Genomic DNA, 16,710 nt, shown 5'->3' on the forward strand with positions numbered 1-16,710 from the left:
CGCTTCATTCTTCCCCTCCCGCTACCTTCTTCTTCTTCTTCTTTTTTTCTTAACATATATTGCCCAATACAATTAATTCTTAAAAAATTTCCCAGCTAATGTTTTTGGAGGCCTGAGTACACAGTATGAAAGTATTTGTGAAGTTATGTATTTATTTTTAATACAAAATTTAGGATGCAATGACAATGTGAAATGGAAAGCTTAAAATGTTTCTCTAAGTTTTCAACTAAATCTTTAGTATTCTCTCTAATCAGTTTCTTAATATGACATTAGAGCAGGTCTCTATAACCATGTGTATGTACCAGCTGAAAGGAGTATTGAGGTAACTTTCAAGATGAGTCAGTCAACTCAAACATTTTCACTTGCAATATCAAGAAAATTGGAACTTTTGGGGGTGGGGATGGGGTTGAATCGTTTGGAGGATTTGCCTCAATTATTCACTTCATTTTCTGTGAAGTCACAGACTCATAAAATATTTGGAGGACAGCATGAGATTTAGCTTGTGAAGTGGGAAGAATTGACTGTACAATATGCTTTTAAATGTATTCTGATTCCTTTGGAGGCCATTTTGGTCCATGCAACAGTGTCAGGTACGTGCTGGGTCCCAGACGTACAGTGACATACATGTCCTCATGTGGACATTTGCAGCAGGTTCATGGAACTGACTTTGGTGGTGTGGTCCATTAGTTATATTCTAAGTGAGATGTGAGAAATATATTACCGTCTACTGTACTGAACTATAAATTATTGATATAACAATTTTTATTCTTACCTTATTTAAGTTTAAACATTTAAACCATGGGAGATAGATGCCTATAATTGGGTTCTTTATGCATTTTGCTACTTTCATGTCTCATTCTCTTTTCACTGTTGCCCATTATCATTCTATTTCCAGAATTTTTTTGTTTAAGGATCCCTTTCGTGTAGATACTGTTTTCATCTTGTTTTTTTCTTAAAAGGTTAAATTTCAATGTGTTATTTTTTATGGAAAGTCTCTGACATGTTGATAAAAATAAAACCTACTTAATTTAGAAGGCTTGGCCTTTGTATTTTAATTTTTTTAAAGAACAAGACATAAAATGCCAACATTTATACTCAATAAACAATACATATTTAAAGCTGTTCTTCCTTTCCATATTATTGAGATGATGAGAAAGGAGGGAAAGAATGGAATGCAATAAAGAGAAATTAAGATCAGTGTTTCCATAGGAGTAAGAGGGAAAGAGAGAGATCCACACTTGGGACTTCAAAGCTACTCTTCATTCATTCCCCCCAAGTGTTAACAGATCAGCAAGAGGAAGGAAGAGAAGAGTGGGGAACAGTGTGGTGTGTTAGTTTCTAGGTGTGACAGTTAAATTAGAATTTTATTATTCCATGGGAAAGATGAAATCCAGGTAAGGAATAAACATGGACCAAGTGTCCCCATATTGTTTACATGCAGACATACCATTTTTCTTTCAAAGAAACACCATGAATGAACATAGTATTTTATACAGGGACCACTGAAGACTTTTAAGCTTGTTAAGGTCATCTTCTGAAACAGTTAGTGTGTTGAAACACACAAAAAACAGTTTTTGTTTTTCTTCTGAGGCTTTGTCTACATTTCTTTCTTTTTCTTTTTACTCTAGTATTTTCCTACTTGAGGTTACCTATAGACAATTCAGTTAAGTCATTATATTTTACTGTGATTATATAGCATATTGTTAGCATATTTCAGTAACTGTACATCCACATTTTCATATAACCTACCTAAACAGTATATTTATAATAAAAATAAATAATATGTAGTAAGTTTTCACTCTAGATTTTTCTCTTTGGGGATCCTTATGGTAACCTAATCAAGTCTGATTTTTAAGAATTTTGGTGTCCCGGAGCCCACTTATAGTGGTTTGTGAGAACTGGTTGTTAAATTTTCTGAAATTCGGCATGCCAGTTATTAAACCATTGGTAGATGGAAGTTGGCCATGTGGGAGCATTTATACCATGGAAATTGGCAAGTGCTGCAAATTGGGACCCCTCCTCCAGAAAGGTGATGGTTATTTATCAGCCACCTCTGGGTAGATGCCATATATACCATAATTACTAGGAATCATATGCATATTATGGATATGCTATAATTATCAAGCATTTTAAAAAATGAAGTCTGACTCTCAGGGTGCATCTCAGGCAAATTCATATTTATTCCAGTCTCCAACACTACGGCTATATGTGCCATGAGATGAAGATTAGGAGTTAGAATGAAGGACTCCTTCCCACATTCTGGATAAACCAAACTTCAAGCCAATGAATTACCACACTGAAGTGCATTTGATTTTGTCCCTTCATCATAAGGGCAACTGAATGCCCTCTGATGTGATACCAGCTACTTTCTGTCATACTCCTCAGCTGACACAGCAGTCCATGTCTCAGGCTTTTGGATGCCAAGACAGGGAAGATATGTTCAATTCAAGAAAGCTACAATTTTTTCCTCTGTATGTGCATACCTGGTGGAATTCACATAAGACATTGGAGTTACGGGCAGCAGGACATCAGCAAATGGCTCCATACCCTCTTTTAGCACAGAGAGCCTAGTTGTGACAGAATCTTGGACACACACTTTCCAATCCCCAGCTGCCTTCCCTGCATACCCAAAGGCCAAGGGGAGAGAATCAAGCACTGACCATAGTGGAGACTGTAGGTTGAATAAAGCGACCAGGATTGGAGATCTATAACCGAGAACCCACTTTATATGGCTTTGGAGGACTAGTGACTTTGGGCAGGAGGGACATCTCAACTGCATCCACCAGGACAGTGCTGGTCGGTCCCCATGCAGCTCCATCACCAACTGACAGTGGGGAGTCTACGTAGCCTGTGTAGGGCTGCCGTATACACTTCCGCTCATACCCCTAATGTGAGCACATAAAACTCTGTAGCAGTCCTGCGGCACTTGTCCTAAGTGGGGGTATATGGCAAGAGTGCTCTGGGAGCAACACTTGGAGAGTTTGCCCTGAACAAAAGTTTGCTTAGAGGCTCAGAATTCAAACTGCTTCTGTGCTCTTGGGGCAAAATTGCAAAGGACAGATAGGCTTGTGCGGGGGCTTCTATTCAAAAATAATTCAGATGGGTACAGATTCTGTTCCTGATCACTGAAGACACCTTGCTAAGCATGGTCCTTGACTCATAGAGCTGGAAGGGGCTCTTTGTTCAGTCCGACCTCAATTTATGGGTGAGCAAATCTAAAAGTAGTCAAGTGACTTGCCCAAAGTCATACGGCTGGTGAGGGGTACAAGCAGGTTTGCTGACACAGTCACCTGCCATTCTTGAAGCTATCCTTGTAAATCTTCTTGACCTCTAATAGAAACTGTACCCCCAACTGTGGGTGGTTGGACACATACTTTGAAAGAGAAGGTGTTCAGGGAAATTTTTCTGCTTTGTCCAAGAACTTTAAACACTTACACAGAACTACATATGAGGTGGCATTACTGATTTCACCATATAAAACCATCCTCACTTGCATTAATCAGGTCAGAATTTGGGAGCCAACTCATGGCTTTTGAGATTGGGTCTTCCTTCTTAGCCAAATTTTACAGGATTGCCTTTTCCCTTTTTTTTTCTTTTGCCCTAGTCTTCCTCTTGACTTCATGAAATGAATATCTATTTCATGGGGCAATAATTAGCCTTCACCAACTTGGCAGGTTGCTTTGTTAGCCAATAATTACAAGACTGACAAAACATAAAGGTTATGACTTCGGGAGAAAAAGCATGTTGTGACTCTATCGAAGGGTTCAGTGACTGCTGATGTTTAAGGCTGGTGTGACTGCAAACCGCCCCCGTTTACATTCAGACCTTTGATGAGTCTGAGTTGATTCTTACTATTTCAGCTATCAGAATGATGTGGCATGGAATTCTTTCCACATGGCTCGTCTAGCCTGACTATATGAGCAACCAAAATTAATATATCAAGACTTGAGCTAAATCACCAAACACTCCCTTTTTCTTACACTTAGGATTTTCATTCAGAAATAAAGACTGTATTTCAACTACTAATATTCTATTTATAAAATTTGAGTTGCTTCTGGAAAATAATAGAGAAATACTGAAAGTGATGAAGGCTTTTTCAAATGTTAGGATAGTGTCATTTATCAGTGACTATTTGGGCAGATATAATAAAACATACTATGAACCTGTACTTAAAAAAAACAAAACCTAAAGAAACAAAATCCTGTACATGAAACAGAAGTATATAGGGATTTGAATCTCTCTATTTCACATTTTTCAATGTTTATTTTGTATTTTATTACATAAAAATAGCCATTTATAGTTAGTTACTCCCGAAATTTCAGTCACATACAGTGTCTTGAATTCAAACAGTGGTCTAGTGTGTTGGCATTTCCATCAAGTACAATCCTGGAAAATGTCAAGGTGAACAACAGGATATTGAAGCACATTGGTGACTCTGTATTCTGAATTACTTAGTGTGGTCAGATGAAATATTTAATATATTGTATTTTGATTCTTTAGCTACTCTTTATTTTTGCTTTAGGTAACATCTCTGACCTGGGGACATTCATTACCACTCACTGGCAACGTATCCTAAAAACAAAACACCCCATCCTTCAGGGCCACATTTAATTGTCAGAGTCTTTAAGATGAGACACCCTCCCCCGCCCCCACGCCCCACCAGACATGTCTATATTCCGACTACTGCATCTGAATGACTCACTACCATGTTCACAGGTCCTCTTTCTTTCTTATGATCATTTGTCTTATCAGAGCTGCTATCTCAGGCCTGATGACTTCAATGGGTTCCTCTGGCCTCCAGGACTTCACAACTTGGCCCTCAGGGTTGACCAGATACTTCCAGAAATTCCACCTCGGTTCCTTCTTTGAAGAATCTAAAATACCAGAATATATTTTCATGAGCGTAGTTTTATTCTTTTGCTAAGATAGTCATTTCTATTAGTATCTGTGTAAGTGACAACTTTAGAATCAAATTCTAGGAATGTCAAAAACAAAACAAAAAACAAAACACCCAAACAAAGCAAAACTCAAGCTTTGAGTAACCATATTTCTGTATATTTGGTGACTTCACTGATGATTCTACTGATCGGGAATCACGAAACAAAGGGTTTATTTTGGATCTTTGATCTAAACAACAAAAAATTTACCTTCTCACTCAAAACTTTGTTTCCTAACATTTTAAAAGATAAAATGATGTTCTAATGGTCCTTGGTAATGGCATGTATGGAATTCTTTTCATATTAAATGTTATCTATGGTTTTAATATTGTTACATGTTATGTAGACAAAAATGGAAAGGAATTCTTTATCATATTTTTAAGTGTTTATTTAATTTCAGTTAACATATAATGTTAAATCATATTACTTTGAGAAATTATGCTGTCCTTTTGATACATCTTAATTTATGTAAGAAATGTAGATATTTTTCCACTTACACTATCCAGAATTGATGTGCATTATTGACTAACATGAGAAAAAAATATAAATAACTTGTCTACTATGTACCTAGTAATCTGTGCTCATTGCTCTAAATGGATCCTTTCATTTAATCTTTACAGCAACCCTGTGAGGTGGGTATTATTATTAACCCCATTTTGCAGATGAGAAAAATGGAGTCCTAGACTCGAGGTCTCACGGCTAGTGAGCGGTAGAACCAGGACTGATACACAGACCTTCCTACTCTTGTGGACAAGCAAACAGATTTTAGGAGGATGATGACAAATTCGTTTTTGTATAGGAGGGAATTCAGGTGTAAGTGGGACATCCAGTCAGAGGAGGCCGCTGAATATATGGCTTTGGAGCTGAGGAGAGAGAGAACTCACTCAAGGAAAGGGGATAGAATAAGAAGAGTGCCAGTGGATTGTGGCAGGATCCTGAGGATCAGCGAGTTAAGGGTTGATGGAAAGGAGGAACCTGAAAGGAAGAAAGAGGGGGCCAGAGTGGCAATGTCACTGGTAACCTGTGAGGTTCAGGAGATCCTGGCAAGAAGCCAGACGCAGTGATCTAAGAAGGGAACTGAGACAGGGAAACAGATAACAAGTGTTAACTATTCTTTCAGAAATAGTGATTAAGTAGGTAGAAGGAACACACTGCCTAGAGATTTAAGGTGTGCAATACTTTGCTTTGTGCTGAGAAAAAGAGCCAACGAGAGAGCATAGGTTAAAAATAAGAAATAAAAGGTAGCCTGATTACTTAAATGTGTTTTACTTTGTGCACCATGCCAAGCAGTTAAATTTATTTCATTATTAGAGAAAAATATTTCTGATTAGAGCAAACATCAGTGACTCAGTGTGAGCATCATACTACTACATTAAAGCCATCTTAAAATCATTTTGAAAAGTTGCCCCCCCCGTTTTTAAAAGATTTTATTTATTTGACAGAGAGAGACACAGTGAGAGAGGGGACACAAGCAGAGGGAGTGGGAGAGGGAGAAGCAGGCTTCCCGTAGAGCAGGGAGCCCAATGTGGGGCTCGATCCCAGGACCCTGGGATCATGACCTGAGCCGAAGGCAGGCGTCTAACGACTGAGCCACCCAGGTGCCCTGATCTCAGAGTCTTTGTCTCTGGAGCTTCACCTAACTTCAGTGCCACCTTAAATCACTGTGACTTTTTTTGATTACATGGGGTAGGTGGAGTTTCAGGAGCTTTTTTTAGTGATAAAGGGGAAGAACTTAGGAGCTATGATGCCCATATACTTGGCTGCTAGAATTGAAAATGATTGTAAGGACATGTGCTCTGGCTTTTCTTTCCTCAGTGTATCCTGGAAATAAAAGGAATGAAGACATCATTCTGGTTGCTATGCAGGGTATTAAGCATTATATTAATTTTCCCTAGAAACTAAATATAATGTTTTTAAAAGATTCCGATTTCACACTTAAATTTTATAGAACATCATTAGCCGACTTACTGGACTGGAAGCTTGATTGTCTGACTGAGGGCCATAGTTTTATCCAAACTCAAATTATCTTTGAAAATAGGACTGAGGATATCATCTGCATAAGTCAGATGAGAGGACATTAGCTGAATATCTTTTAGAATAGTGTTTGGCATGGTGTAAGCAGCGTATAATACTTTACTTTTACTAGTAATACACTTAATCCTCCAAACAATCTTAGGAAGTAGGTACTATTGATAGTCTCATTTCACAAATGAGGAAGGCACAGAGGAGTTAAGTCACGTACCTGAAGCCACACAGCAAAAGCAACAGAGCAGGCGTTTGAAGCCAGAGACTGGAGCTAAAACCTATGCCCTTAGTCACTATATCTCACTACAGTTATGCTAACCGGCCCTGGAAAATATTTTATTTTTTTTAAAGATTTTATTTATCTGACAGAAAGACAGAGAGAGAGAGAGCACAAGTAGGCAGAGCGGCAGGCAGAGGGAGAGGGAAAAGGCTCTCGCTGAGCAGGGAGCTTGGCGCAGGGGCTCGATACCAGGATCCTGGGATCATGACCTGAGCCGAAGGCAGCCATCCAGGCGTGCCCTCCTGGAAAATCTTTAAACAGATTTCTGTAGCTAGCCTAATTTTAGAAATAGCCTAATATCACCCTCCTCCAAAAAAATCCTTATATTCTGTTTTGAATTTTAGCAAAAGCCTGGTAAACCAAGATATCATTCATCCTTGAAGATAATATCTCAGACAAGTAAGGCAACATAAAATTAACCACAAAGATATGTCTAACTGATAATGCCTAGCAATATTCATGAGACATGGATAGCTTTAGTAATGGAGAGGGACATTTCCCCAAGAGCTATTTTGTGAAGCTATTTTGTGAAGATAGCCGTGACCACACTTCAAGTAAATTCTTCAGGAAAATGATCACAAGGAATAAAATACATTGGAGTAGACTCATTTTGCCATTCAAGAAATTAAAACATTGATTTCAGGGAAGCATAACTTCTAGAAAATTACAAGAGATGAGATTCTGGCTCTTTGATAGTTTTATCAAGCTTTCCCACTAAGACATTTCAAATGAAATAGAAGACTATGGTCCTGGTCTCTTTGTTTTAAACATGAAAAGCAATTAAAAACATTAAATTGGCGAGGCAAGGTAGATATTTACCAACAAGAAATCTAAATGCAGGGTCTGCTTCAGATCCTAGAATCTTAATCTTGTGGAAGATGGGGAATGTCACTCCGTAGTTATTTCTTGCAAAAGATACTACTTCCTTGCTTGGGCGGGGCTCCGATTCTCCGAACTGATTGCATGGAAAGGCCAAGACGCTGAAGTGAAATGGTCCAAACTCTTTGTGCAGTTCCTGCAGTGCTAAGTAATTTCTGTCTGTGAGTTGGCAGTCACTAGCCACGTTTACAACTAGCGCAACCTCCCGGAAAAAGAAAAAAAAATCCAACCGGAAAGTGAAGCAAAGAAAAGATTAAAAAAGAATTCTGCAAGTAGTTAAAATCCTAAACCATTTTGAAGCAGATAGTTATTTCATATTTTTAGACCTACCCAATTTTACTGAAAATCATAACCTGGACGCATGAATTAAGACTCTGAAAGATCACCACCATTAAAAAAAAGCATCAGATACAACAGTTTGTTTTTAAATAAAAGATGATAAGAACATCGATAAGTGCTTTTTAATGTTGCTAGATTATGGAATTAGTATTTCTTAATGTCTCCATATTCCCATTACTAACTAAGAATTTCCTAAACAACTTAAAGTATTAATTCAGCACGCCTCTGAAGACAGGACAGTCAGAGTTTGTCAATTAGAAGCAGATACACTATAAGAACTCTGATGGCAAGATACACTAATAACATTACTTTGAAGACTAAATTATAACTTACGACCCTTTAACAATGAAAAATTGAGTCCATTAAACAGAGAACATGAACAAACAATAGAAAAAAAAAAGTCAGAAGATGCAACTTACTTTGCCTTTAAACTTTTCCAGAGAAACTGTTCTTCCTTTTGCATCTTTCACTTCAAAGGTATAAAAGCTGTTGATTTTAGGTTTTAGGAATTTTAGTTGTAGAAGAAATAGCATTACTGTGCATAGAACCATAGACAGTAAAACTGCAAATACCTTTGCTTTCGACCCTGAACATCTTAAAGGGTACGCTGTAAGAGGCTCCATTTTGGATGATTCTAGAGGGAAGTCTCAGCAGGCTGGAATTTGAGGAGGAGCTGAAACTTGACACTGGCTCAGTTTAACGGAAAACCAAGAAGGACAGACTAGCTTCTTTCCCTGCTAAGGAATAGAAAGACCCTTCTCAGATGGGGAAAGGAGTGAAACTCCTGGATAAAATAAAGAGTGCTAAAGAATATCAATGTATTTATGATGCTCATTGCAATCTTTGCTAGAAAAATCAGGACTTTTTTGATAGTTCTTTAACATTCTCCTGACAAAATATTTCACCAGAAGATGGTGCCCTTGTAGGGCACAAGCTGTGGATTGAGCCCTCCCAGTAACTGGTTAAATGTAGGGGAGTGGGTAAACACCACTGAGGAATAGTTCAGAGGGTAGATTAAATGTGGTCTATTAATACGATGTATATAGCCTGAAGGAATTGAATGTTATACGTACGCATTAAACTTGCTACATGAGTTCTAGGAATTTACAGTGGAAACGGCAGAGAAATATGTGAAGGGGCTGCTTGTGCTGACTTCATCTAATTAAGGCAGTGCCAGGTGAATATAGCAAAAATAAACAGATCAAACACAATGAAGGCTTAAAAAAACCCTCCTCTATGGTAAAGCAAACTATAGTCCAGTGTTTTTCAAATTTTTGATCATGACCCCCAGTAAGAAATGCACTTTACAATTTAACTCAGTACGCAGACATACATAACTGAGAAGTTTCATTAAACAATACTTCCCCTTTGACTGTTGATACGCCTATGGTAGTTTTAAAACAGCCTGGTTCTGACCCATGACAATGATTTAATGGGCTGCAACCTGTAGACAGAAAAAAAAACTGAACTCTATAATAAATCAGGAATTTAACAATTAAATTAGACAATTCTACCAAGAAAGCGAAAACAAACAAGGAAATCCCCCAAACCCACCTCTCCTTGGGTGCATCATCTAGTTATTTCTTCTTCTTCTTTTTTTTTTTTTTTGTCTTTGTTTTTCCCGCGGCTGTCGCCTCTTATAGGAGGCCTAACTTCACTGTTGAAAATTTCAGGGGTATGAATGGACGGGAAATTGAGGGCTGCAGTCCTTGGGTCACCTTAGCCTCTTTCCTAAGACACACAGCAAGTTTCAAATGAAGGTGCTTCATTCTATTTGGCCTGAATTTTGGGGTCGTGGTGTGATTACAGAAAATGCTAGGAAAAAGTGCACGGAAGGATCTGAAAAACTGTGGGTGTGCCCTTTCCCTTCAGGATTAGATCTTTAGCACTTTAGAGGATGTGCTCAGGAAGCTACAGCTCAGCTTCTGGGCCCTGCGTCTGTGGTGTGTGCTCTTGGGGGTAGATGAGCTGAACCCACAGCTTAGCCATGTACGACCTGTCAGAGACTGATAAACCATGTCATTCCCACTCTCTTGGAGCCTGGTAAGAATGGATACAACAGAAAAGTCTCTTCCTGTACACATAATTTCTGGTAAAGAACAAAAGTGTACACAAAACCCATTGTATCACCTCTTAACTATGATAGTATTACTTGGGTGCTCTCTGGCTGAATTACTAAAAAAGTCAAACTTTATATGACACCTGGACTTAAATTCTCTGACCTTGCTGCTCCAAGCGCTTGGGCTTGAAGCGCCCAGTCTTGTCATAGAGAGCAATACAAAGTAAATATTTCTTTGTTTCATACATTGGCTTCCTTTAAATATTTGAAGACAGTTCCTTATGGGTCTTATTACCTCTAGATTAAATACCCTCGATGCCCTCACTCCATTCATGTCTTGCTCCATTGCTGTGTTCCCTGACCTCGAATCACTGCAGTCCCTTTCCTCTAAATGAACTCAGGTTTAGAATCCTGGCTGGCTCACCTTACAGGACAGGTCCAAGCCTGGACACAGTTCTCCAGATGGGTTCTGACCAGCACAGAGACAACTGGGTTTCCCTCGCTCTTGTTTTGGACATTGTTTTTCCCGTAATGAGACCTAAAATTGTAATGCTTAAAAAAAAGTCATCTCATTATGCTATTGATTCATATTTTGGTGGTGAGTATCTAATACTGCCAGTCGTTTTCACTGCATATCAGCTCTCTCTCACGTGCAATGAAAAATAATCATTCTTGCATTAGGATTCTCTAGAGGGAAGAAAACAATAGAATATAAGTAAATATATATACATGAGGCTCATGAAGTTATGGAGGCTGAAAAGTCCCACAGTCTGCAAGCTATAAGCTGGAGAACAGGAAAGCTGGTGGTTTAATTCAATCTGAGTCCAAAGTCCTGAGACCTGGGGAGCAGCTGGTGTGAATCAAGGAGTACGAAGGTCTGACAAACCAGGAGCTCTGATGTATGAGGGCAGGAGAAAATGGACGTCCTAGTTCAGGAAGAGAAAAAATTTGCCCTTCCTTTGCCTTTTTGTGCCATTTGGGCCCCCAGTGGATTTGATGAAGCCCACCCACAGTGGTGAGGGTGGATCTCTTTACTCAGCCTACTGAATCAAATGCTCATCTCCACTAGAAACACCCTCCCAGCCACACCCAGAAACAATGTTTTACCAGCTCTCTGGGCAGCCCTTAGTCCAGTCAAGTTGACACATAGAATTAACCATTGCAATTATTTGGATATCACGGACTGCCTAACCCAGTTTGGAACGGGGAGGAAGGGAAGGTCAGAGACACCTTCCTGACGTGATGGCTGATCCCAGCTGTGAAGGTGGGCTAGAAGTTACCCTGGCAGAGAATTGGGGAAGAGCACCCAGGTGAGGAGACAGTATGGAGGATGTGACAGGAGATGAGCCAGAGAAACATGCACCTGCTGAGACAGTGTAAGATTGTTGGTGTGAAATTTCTTGATCATTTTTCTTAGCTGAGATGTCATTTATGAACAAATAAATAATTATATTATGTATAACATATGTATATGTACATACATAAACACAACTGGCTTGTCCATTTCTTTGCTGATGGTCATTTGTGTTATCTCTACCTTCTGGCTATTGTGAATAATACTACCATGAACATGCATGTACCTGCGTTTGAGTTTGAGTACCTGTTTTCATTTCCCTTGGGTCTATACCTGGCAGTGACATTGTTCAATCATACAGCAATTCTAGGCTTAATTTTCTGAGGAATTGCCAACTGTTTTCCACAGTAGTACCACTTTACATCCCCATAAGCAATGTACAAAGTTTCAGAGTATGTACAAATGTACAGAGCATTGCCTTTTAAGGATGTCACATAGTCTATCTACTCAATTCTCCATTGGTAAATATTGAGTCCTTCCCATCTTTTCCCCCTATAAACATATATACCTGCAGTAACACCCCCGTGTTCTCTGCTGAGTGTGGACTGTGGAGTCAGACAGATGAGATTAGGGTATGGCATCTCCAACGGACCCACTGTGTGGTCTTAAGCAATTCACTTAACCTCTAAACCTCGGTTTCTTCATTGGTAAAGTGGGAATAAACAACAGACCTGCTTCACAGGTGTTTCTGAAGATTAAATATGAATGTGTGTAAACATTTAGCATATGGGTTCATATTGTGGTAAGCACTCAAAATATTTTGGTTTTGTTCATCTTTACTCATATTTTTTAATTTCTTCCTTAAATTCTTAGCTGTGACGTTTCTGGGTCAGTAGAGGTTATACACATACTTGAAGGCTTTTGACACATGTTGCCAAATTGTCTTCCAAATACTAATTTATGCTCCACCAGCAATGTATGTCAGTGTTTGTTTCTAGAACCTTCAACCCTGGGGCTTGTCATTTAAAAAAAATCACTGCTAGCATCTTGTTACTGTTTTAAATTAGCATTTCTTTGATTATTAGTGAGGTTGAATATTTTGGGGGTATTTATATATCTCTTTTGTGAATTGTCTTTTTGGGTCCTATGCCCTATTTTTTTCTATTTGGTTTGAAAATTTGTCTAAATTTTTCTGAGTCCTTTACACAAAGATATTAATCTAACATGCCTGACATCTTATTAAAAATATAATATATTTCCAATTTGTCATTTGCATTTTAATTTCATGTAGTTACATGACCTGGGTCACCATTATAAGATCTGTAAATACCAATCCTGGGGTTTCTCAGAGGGAATGAGATGAATGTTGAGCAACTTAGACCTCAGTTAGCTCATCTGTGAAATGAAAAGGTTGGACTAGAAAATTGCTGTTTATTTCCAGATTTGCAATTTTGTGATTTTGTATAAACATTTTGTCTGTTCAATATATAGGGTTATTTCAACTTCATATTTTATATTGATATGTAATTGTAATAACTGTAAACATAATTACTCTCTAAGCTGCCTTTATACGTCTTGAGACCCTTGAACAGAGGCTCTAAGTACACGCACACACACACACACATATACACATATTTATATATATAAAATAACATCCTCTCAGGTCACAAAAACTAAAAATCTGATTTATAATTTGTTTTGTACTAGATGAGTTGTTTATAGTTCTCCTTTAAGGAATACCTACTTTTACATCATTGAGGCCACTATAAATTACAGCTTTTTTTTCTTGTTAAATAGACATTTGATGAAGTTAAGACTACATATTCTAGCTTCAAGAGCAACTTTGTGAAGAGGTTGTCTGCTGAGGTTCCCATCGCCAGTAGCCCAGTTACCACCAGAGGGCGGCAAAGCCAAACCAGGGATCTGGCAGCCTGCTCCTCTGGGGAAGAGCTTTCAACCACTTACCTCCCAGAAGCTTCCGGATCCATGCTGAAGATAACACCTGAGAAAGAGACTCTGATTCTAGGTGAGGTAGTAGAAATTCCACAGGCTGTTTAAAAATTGTTAATGAAACAGATATTCCAGAGAGAATCTTTGTCTCGTAAAACTATCTAGTATCACATTCATCAAGTGCTTTCCTTTTCTTCTTCCTTTGAATAAGAAATTTCCAAGGTGGTGATGTGGGGGTGGGGGTGGGGTGGGTTGGGAAATGAAACAAAAACAAAAGACAGTATGTTGTATTTTAGATGCATTTCTGAGAATCACAGTGGTATGTGGTTCCTTTTGTAAAGATTATAATTATATAAGATTTTTCAATGGTCCCTTGGCCCCTCTGATGAACAAGTGATATGAACATATAAGATACTTAGTTTTAGAGGATGACATGACAGGGTTTTCTGTGCAGTTAAAAGTCTGGTAAAGGGCTTTCTCAATCTTGAGAAGAGGACAGATATGAATAATAATGATGAGAATAACATTGACTCTATTATTACTTTAACTTAGAAAGTATTTCACTGATGCCATCTCAAACTATCCTTACAGCATCTTTCTATAAAAGGAAGAGGGAGAGGCAAAATGATTAGGAAAGCAAGCATCCCACAATGATTTCCTGGCAGGATGATCATAGCCTGGGCAAACCAGACACCATTGCTCCATCATCTTAAACTCTGGAACTGTTTGTATCTATTCTTCAAATGTGCAAATATGTTCTTTCTGTGCAGAGATAAAGCATTTCTGCTGCTGTTGCAGTGCGAGTCAGGTCTTTAATCTTGGCATTTCCTACAGAGACCACTGAGGCAGTGCTCACTTATGACCCTGGTGTTCTGGATAAGGTCCTGTGCTGACCCTCCCTCTTTTACCCACCTCTGCCAGGATTTTGGAGAGATGAGGGCCTATGTCTTCACATTCTATTGTGAAAGACACAGTGGTCAACCACCAACCAAAGTGATTATCTTATTTTGAAAAACAAAAGCTAAATGTTTTTCTTGCAGGGTCCTACCAAGAACCACTGAAGACACCCATCAAAAGGAGTTTTGAAACAAGTAACTCTGCTCTCCATTTTTGCAAGGCAGCTCATGCACTGGACAGAGGCTGGAATGAAAACGTTGCCTCAAAAGGCCAGGTAGGTAAAGAGAGAAAACTGACGATCTCATGTCCTGAGAAGCTCAGACAAATGAGTCCCAAATGTGAGGAAGGAACTGGCTTAGCCGCTCTTACAAGTCAGTAAGAAAATGACGGGTTCCTGACAGAAAAAATGAGTGGGTGAAGGACATGAATAGGGGCACTTTGTAAAAGAAATATAATACCCAAAAAATATACAAGTTCAGTTAGTATCAATCAAAAAAGTGAAAATGAAACAGAAAAAAGGTAAAGATCCAGATGATATGATTCTATAGAGAAAACCCTAAAGACTCCATCAAAAGACTACCAGAACTGATAATAAATGAATTAAGTAAAGTGGCAGGATACAAAATAAGTATACAGAAATCTGTTGCATTTCTATATACTAATGATGAAGTATCAGAAAGAGAAATTAAACAATCCCATTTACAATTGCACCAAAAACAGTAAGATACCTAGGAATAAACTTAACCAAGGAAGTAAAAGGCCTGTACTTTGAAAACTATAAAACACTGATGAAAGAAATTAAAGATGACACAAACAAATAAAAAGATATTCCATGCTCATGGATTGGAAGAATAAATCTTGTCAAAATGTCAATATTACCCAAAGCAATTTCCAGATTTAATGCAACCCCTATCAAAAGATCAATAGCATTTTTCAGAGAACTAGAACAATCTTAAAATGTGTCTGGAACTGCAAAGGAGGCAAGAATATGCAGTGGGAAAAACGAAGCCTTTTCAACAAATGGTGTTGGGAAAACTGGACAGCTACATGCAAAAGAATGAAACTGGACCACTTTCTTACACCATACACAAAATAACCACAAAATGGGTTAAAGACCCATTAAATGTGATTTCTGAAACCATAAAATTCCTAGAAGAAAACATAGGCAGTAATCTCTTTGACATCAGCTGTAGAAACATTTTTTTAACATATGTCTCCTCTGAGAGAGAAGAACCATATGGTCCTCTCATTTGATGCAGAAAAAGCATTTGACAAAATACAGCATTCTTTCCTGATTAAAACCCTTCAGAGTATAGGGATAGAGGGAACATTCCTCAATTTCATAAAATCCACCTATGGAAAACCCACAGTGAATATCATTCTCAATGGGGAAAAGCTGAGAGCCTTTCCCTTAAGATCAGGAACACGTCAAGGATGCCCACTCTCGCCACTATTGTTCAACATAGTACTAGAAGTCCTGGCAACAGCAATCAGACAACAAAAAGAAATAAAATGTATTCAAATTGGCAAAGAAGAAGTCAAACTCTCTCTCTTTGCAGATGACATGATACTTTATGTGGAAAACCCAAAAGCCTCCACTCCCAAATTACTAGAACTCATACAGCAATTTAGTAATGTGGCAGGATACAAAGTCAATGCACAGAAATCAGTTGCTTTCTTATACACTAACAATGTAATCTTAGAAAGAGAAATTAGAGAATCAATTCCATTTATAATAGCACCAAAAACCACAAGATAGCTTGGAATAAACCTAACCAAAGAGGTAAAGATCTATACTATAAAACTACAGAACACTCATGAAAGAAATTGAAGAAGACACAAAAAGATGGAAAAACATTCCATGCTCATGGATCGGAAGAATAAACATTGTTAAAATGTCTGTGCTGCCCAGAGCAATCTACACCTTCAATGTCATCCTGATCAAAATTCCAATGGCATTTTTCAAAGTGCTGGAACAAACAATCCTAAAATTTGTATGGAATCAGAAAAGACCCCGAATCACCAAGGAAATGTTGAAAAAGAAAAACAT

At 38.2% G+C, this 16,710-nt stretch overlaps 2 protein-coding genes across 6 annotated transcripts in view; one reads left to right on the top strand and one right to left on the bottom strand.

Moving 5' to 3' along the window:
* GPX8 (glutathione peroxidase 8 (putative)) overlaps positions 1 to 9,146 on the bottom strand; it is an 11,225-nt gene extending 2,079 nt beyond the window's left edge. Inside the window, exons 1-3 of one of the 3 annotated variants that reach the window (XM_081826873.1) lie at positions 8,880 to 9,114; positions 8,062 to 8,323; positions 4,703 to 4,874 (exon numbers count right to left, since the gene is read on the bottom strand). In XM_081826873.1, the coding sequence (XP_081682999.1) occupies positions 4,711 to 4,874; positions 8,062 to 8,323; positions 8,880 to 9,083 (630 nt within the window). In that variant the 5' untranslated portion in view covers positions 9,084 to 9,114 and the 3' untranslated portion in view covers positions 4,703 to 4,710. Of the gene's footprint in view, positions 1 to 4,243; positions 4,875 to 8,061; positions 8,324 to 8,879 lie in introns of those variants that run through there. The other 2 variants (XM_031027373.2, XM_006732625.3) reach the window with 2 other exon arrangements.
* The window catches only part of CDC20B (cell division cycle 20B), a 41,110-nt gene that overhangs the window by 2,559 nt on the left and 21,841 nt on the right, over positions 1 to 16,710 (top strand). For all 3 annotated transcript variants that reach the window (XM_081826868.1, XM_081826869.1, XM_081826870.1), the window contains exons 3-4: positions 13,611 to 13,839; positions 14,804 to 14,934. In XM_081826868.1, the coding sequence (XP_081682994.1) occupies positions 13,611 to 13,839; positions 14,804 to 14,934 (360 nt within the window). The remainder of the gene's footprint in view (positions 1 to 13,610; positions 13,840 to 14,803; positions 14,935 to 16,710) is intronic.

The sequence above is a fragment of the Leptonychotes weddellii genome, chromosome 7, assembly GCF_054177405.1.
Source record: "Leptonychotes weddellii isolate Sample4059 chromosome 7, ASM5417740v2, whole genome shotgun sequence".
Classification (NCBI taxonomy): domain Eukaryota; kingdom Metazoa; phylum Chordata; class Mammalia; order Carnivora; family Phocidae; genus Leptonychotes; species Leptonychotes weddellii.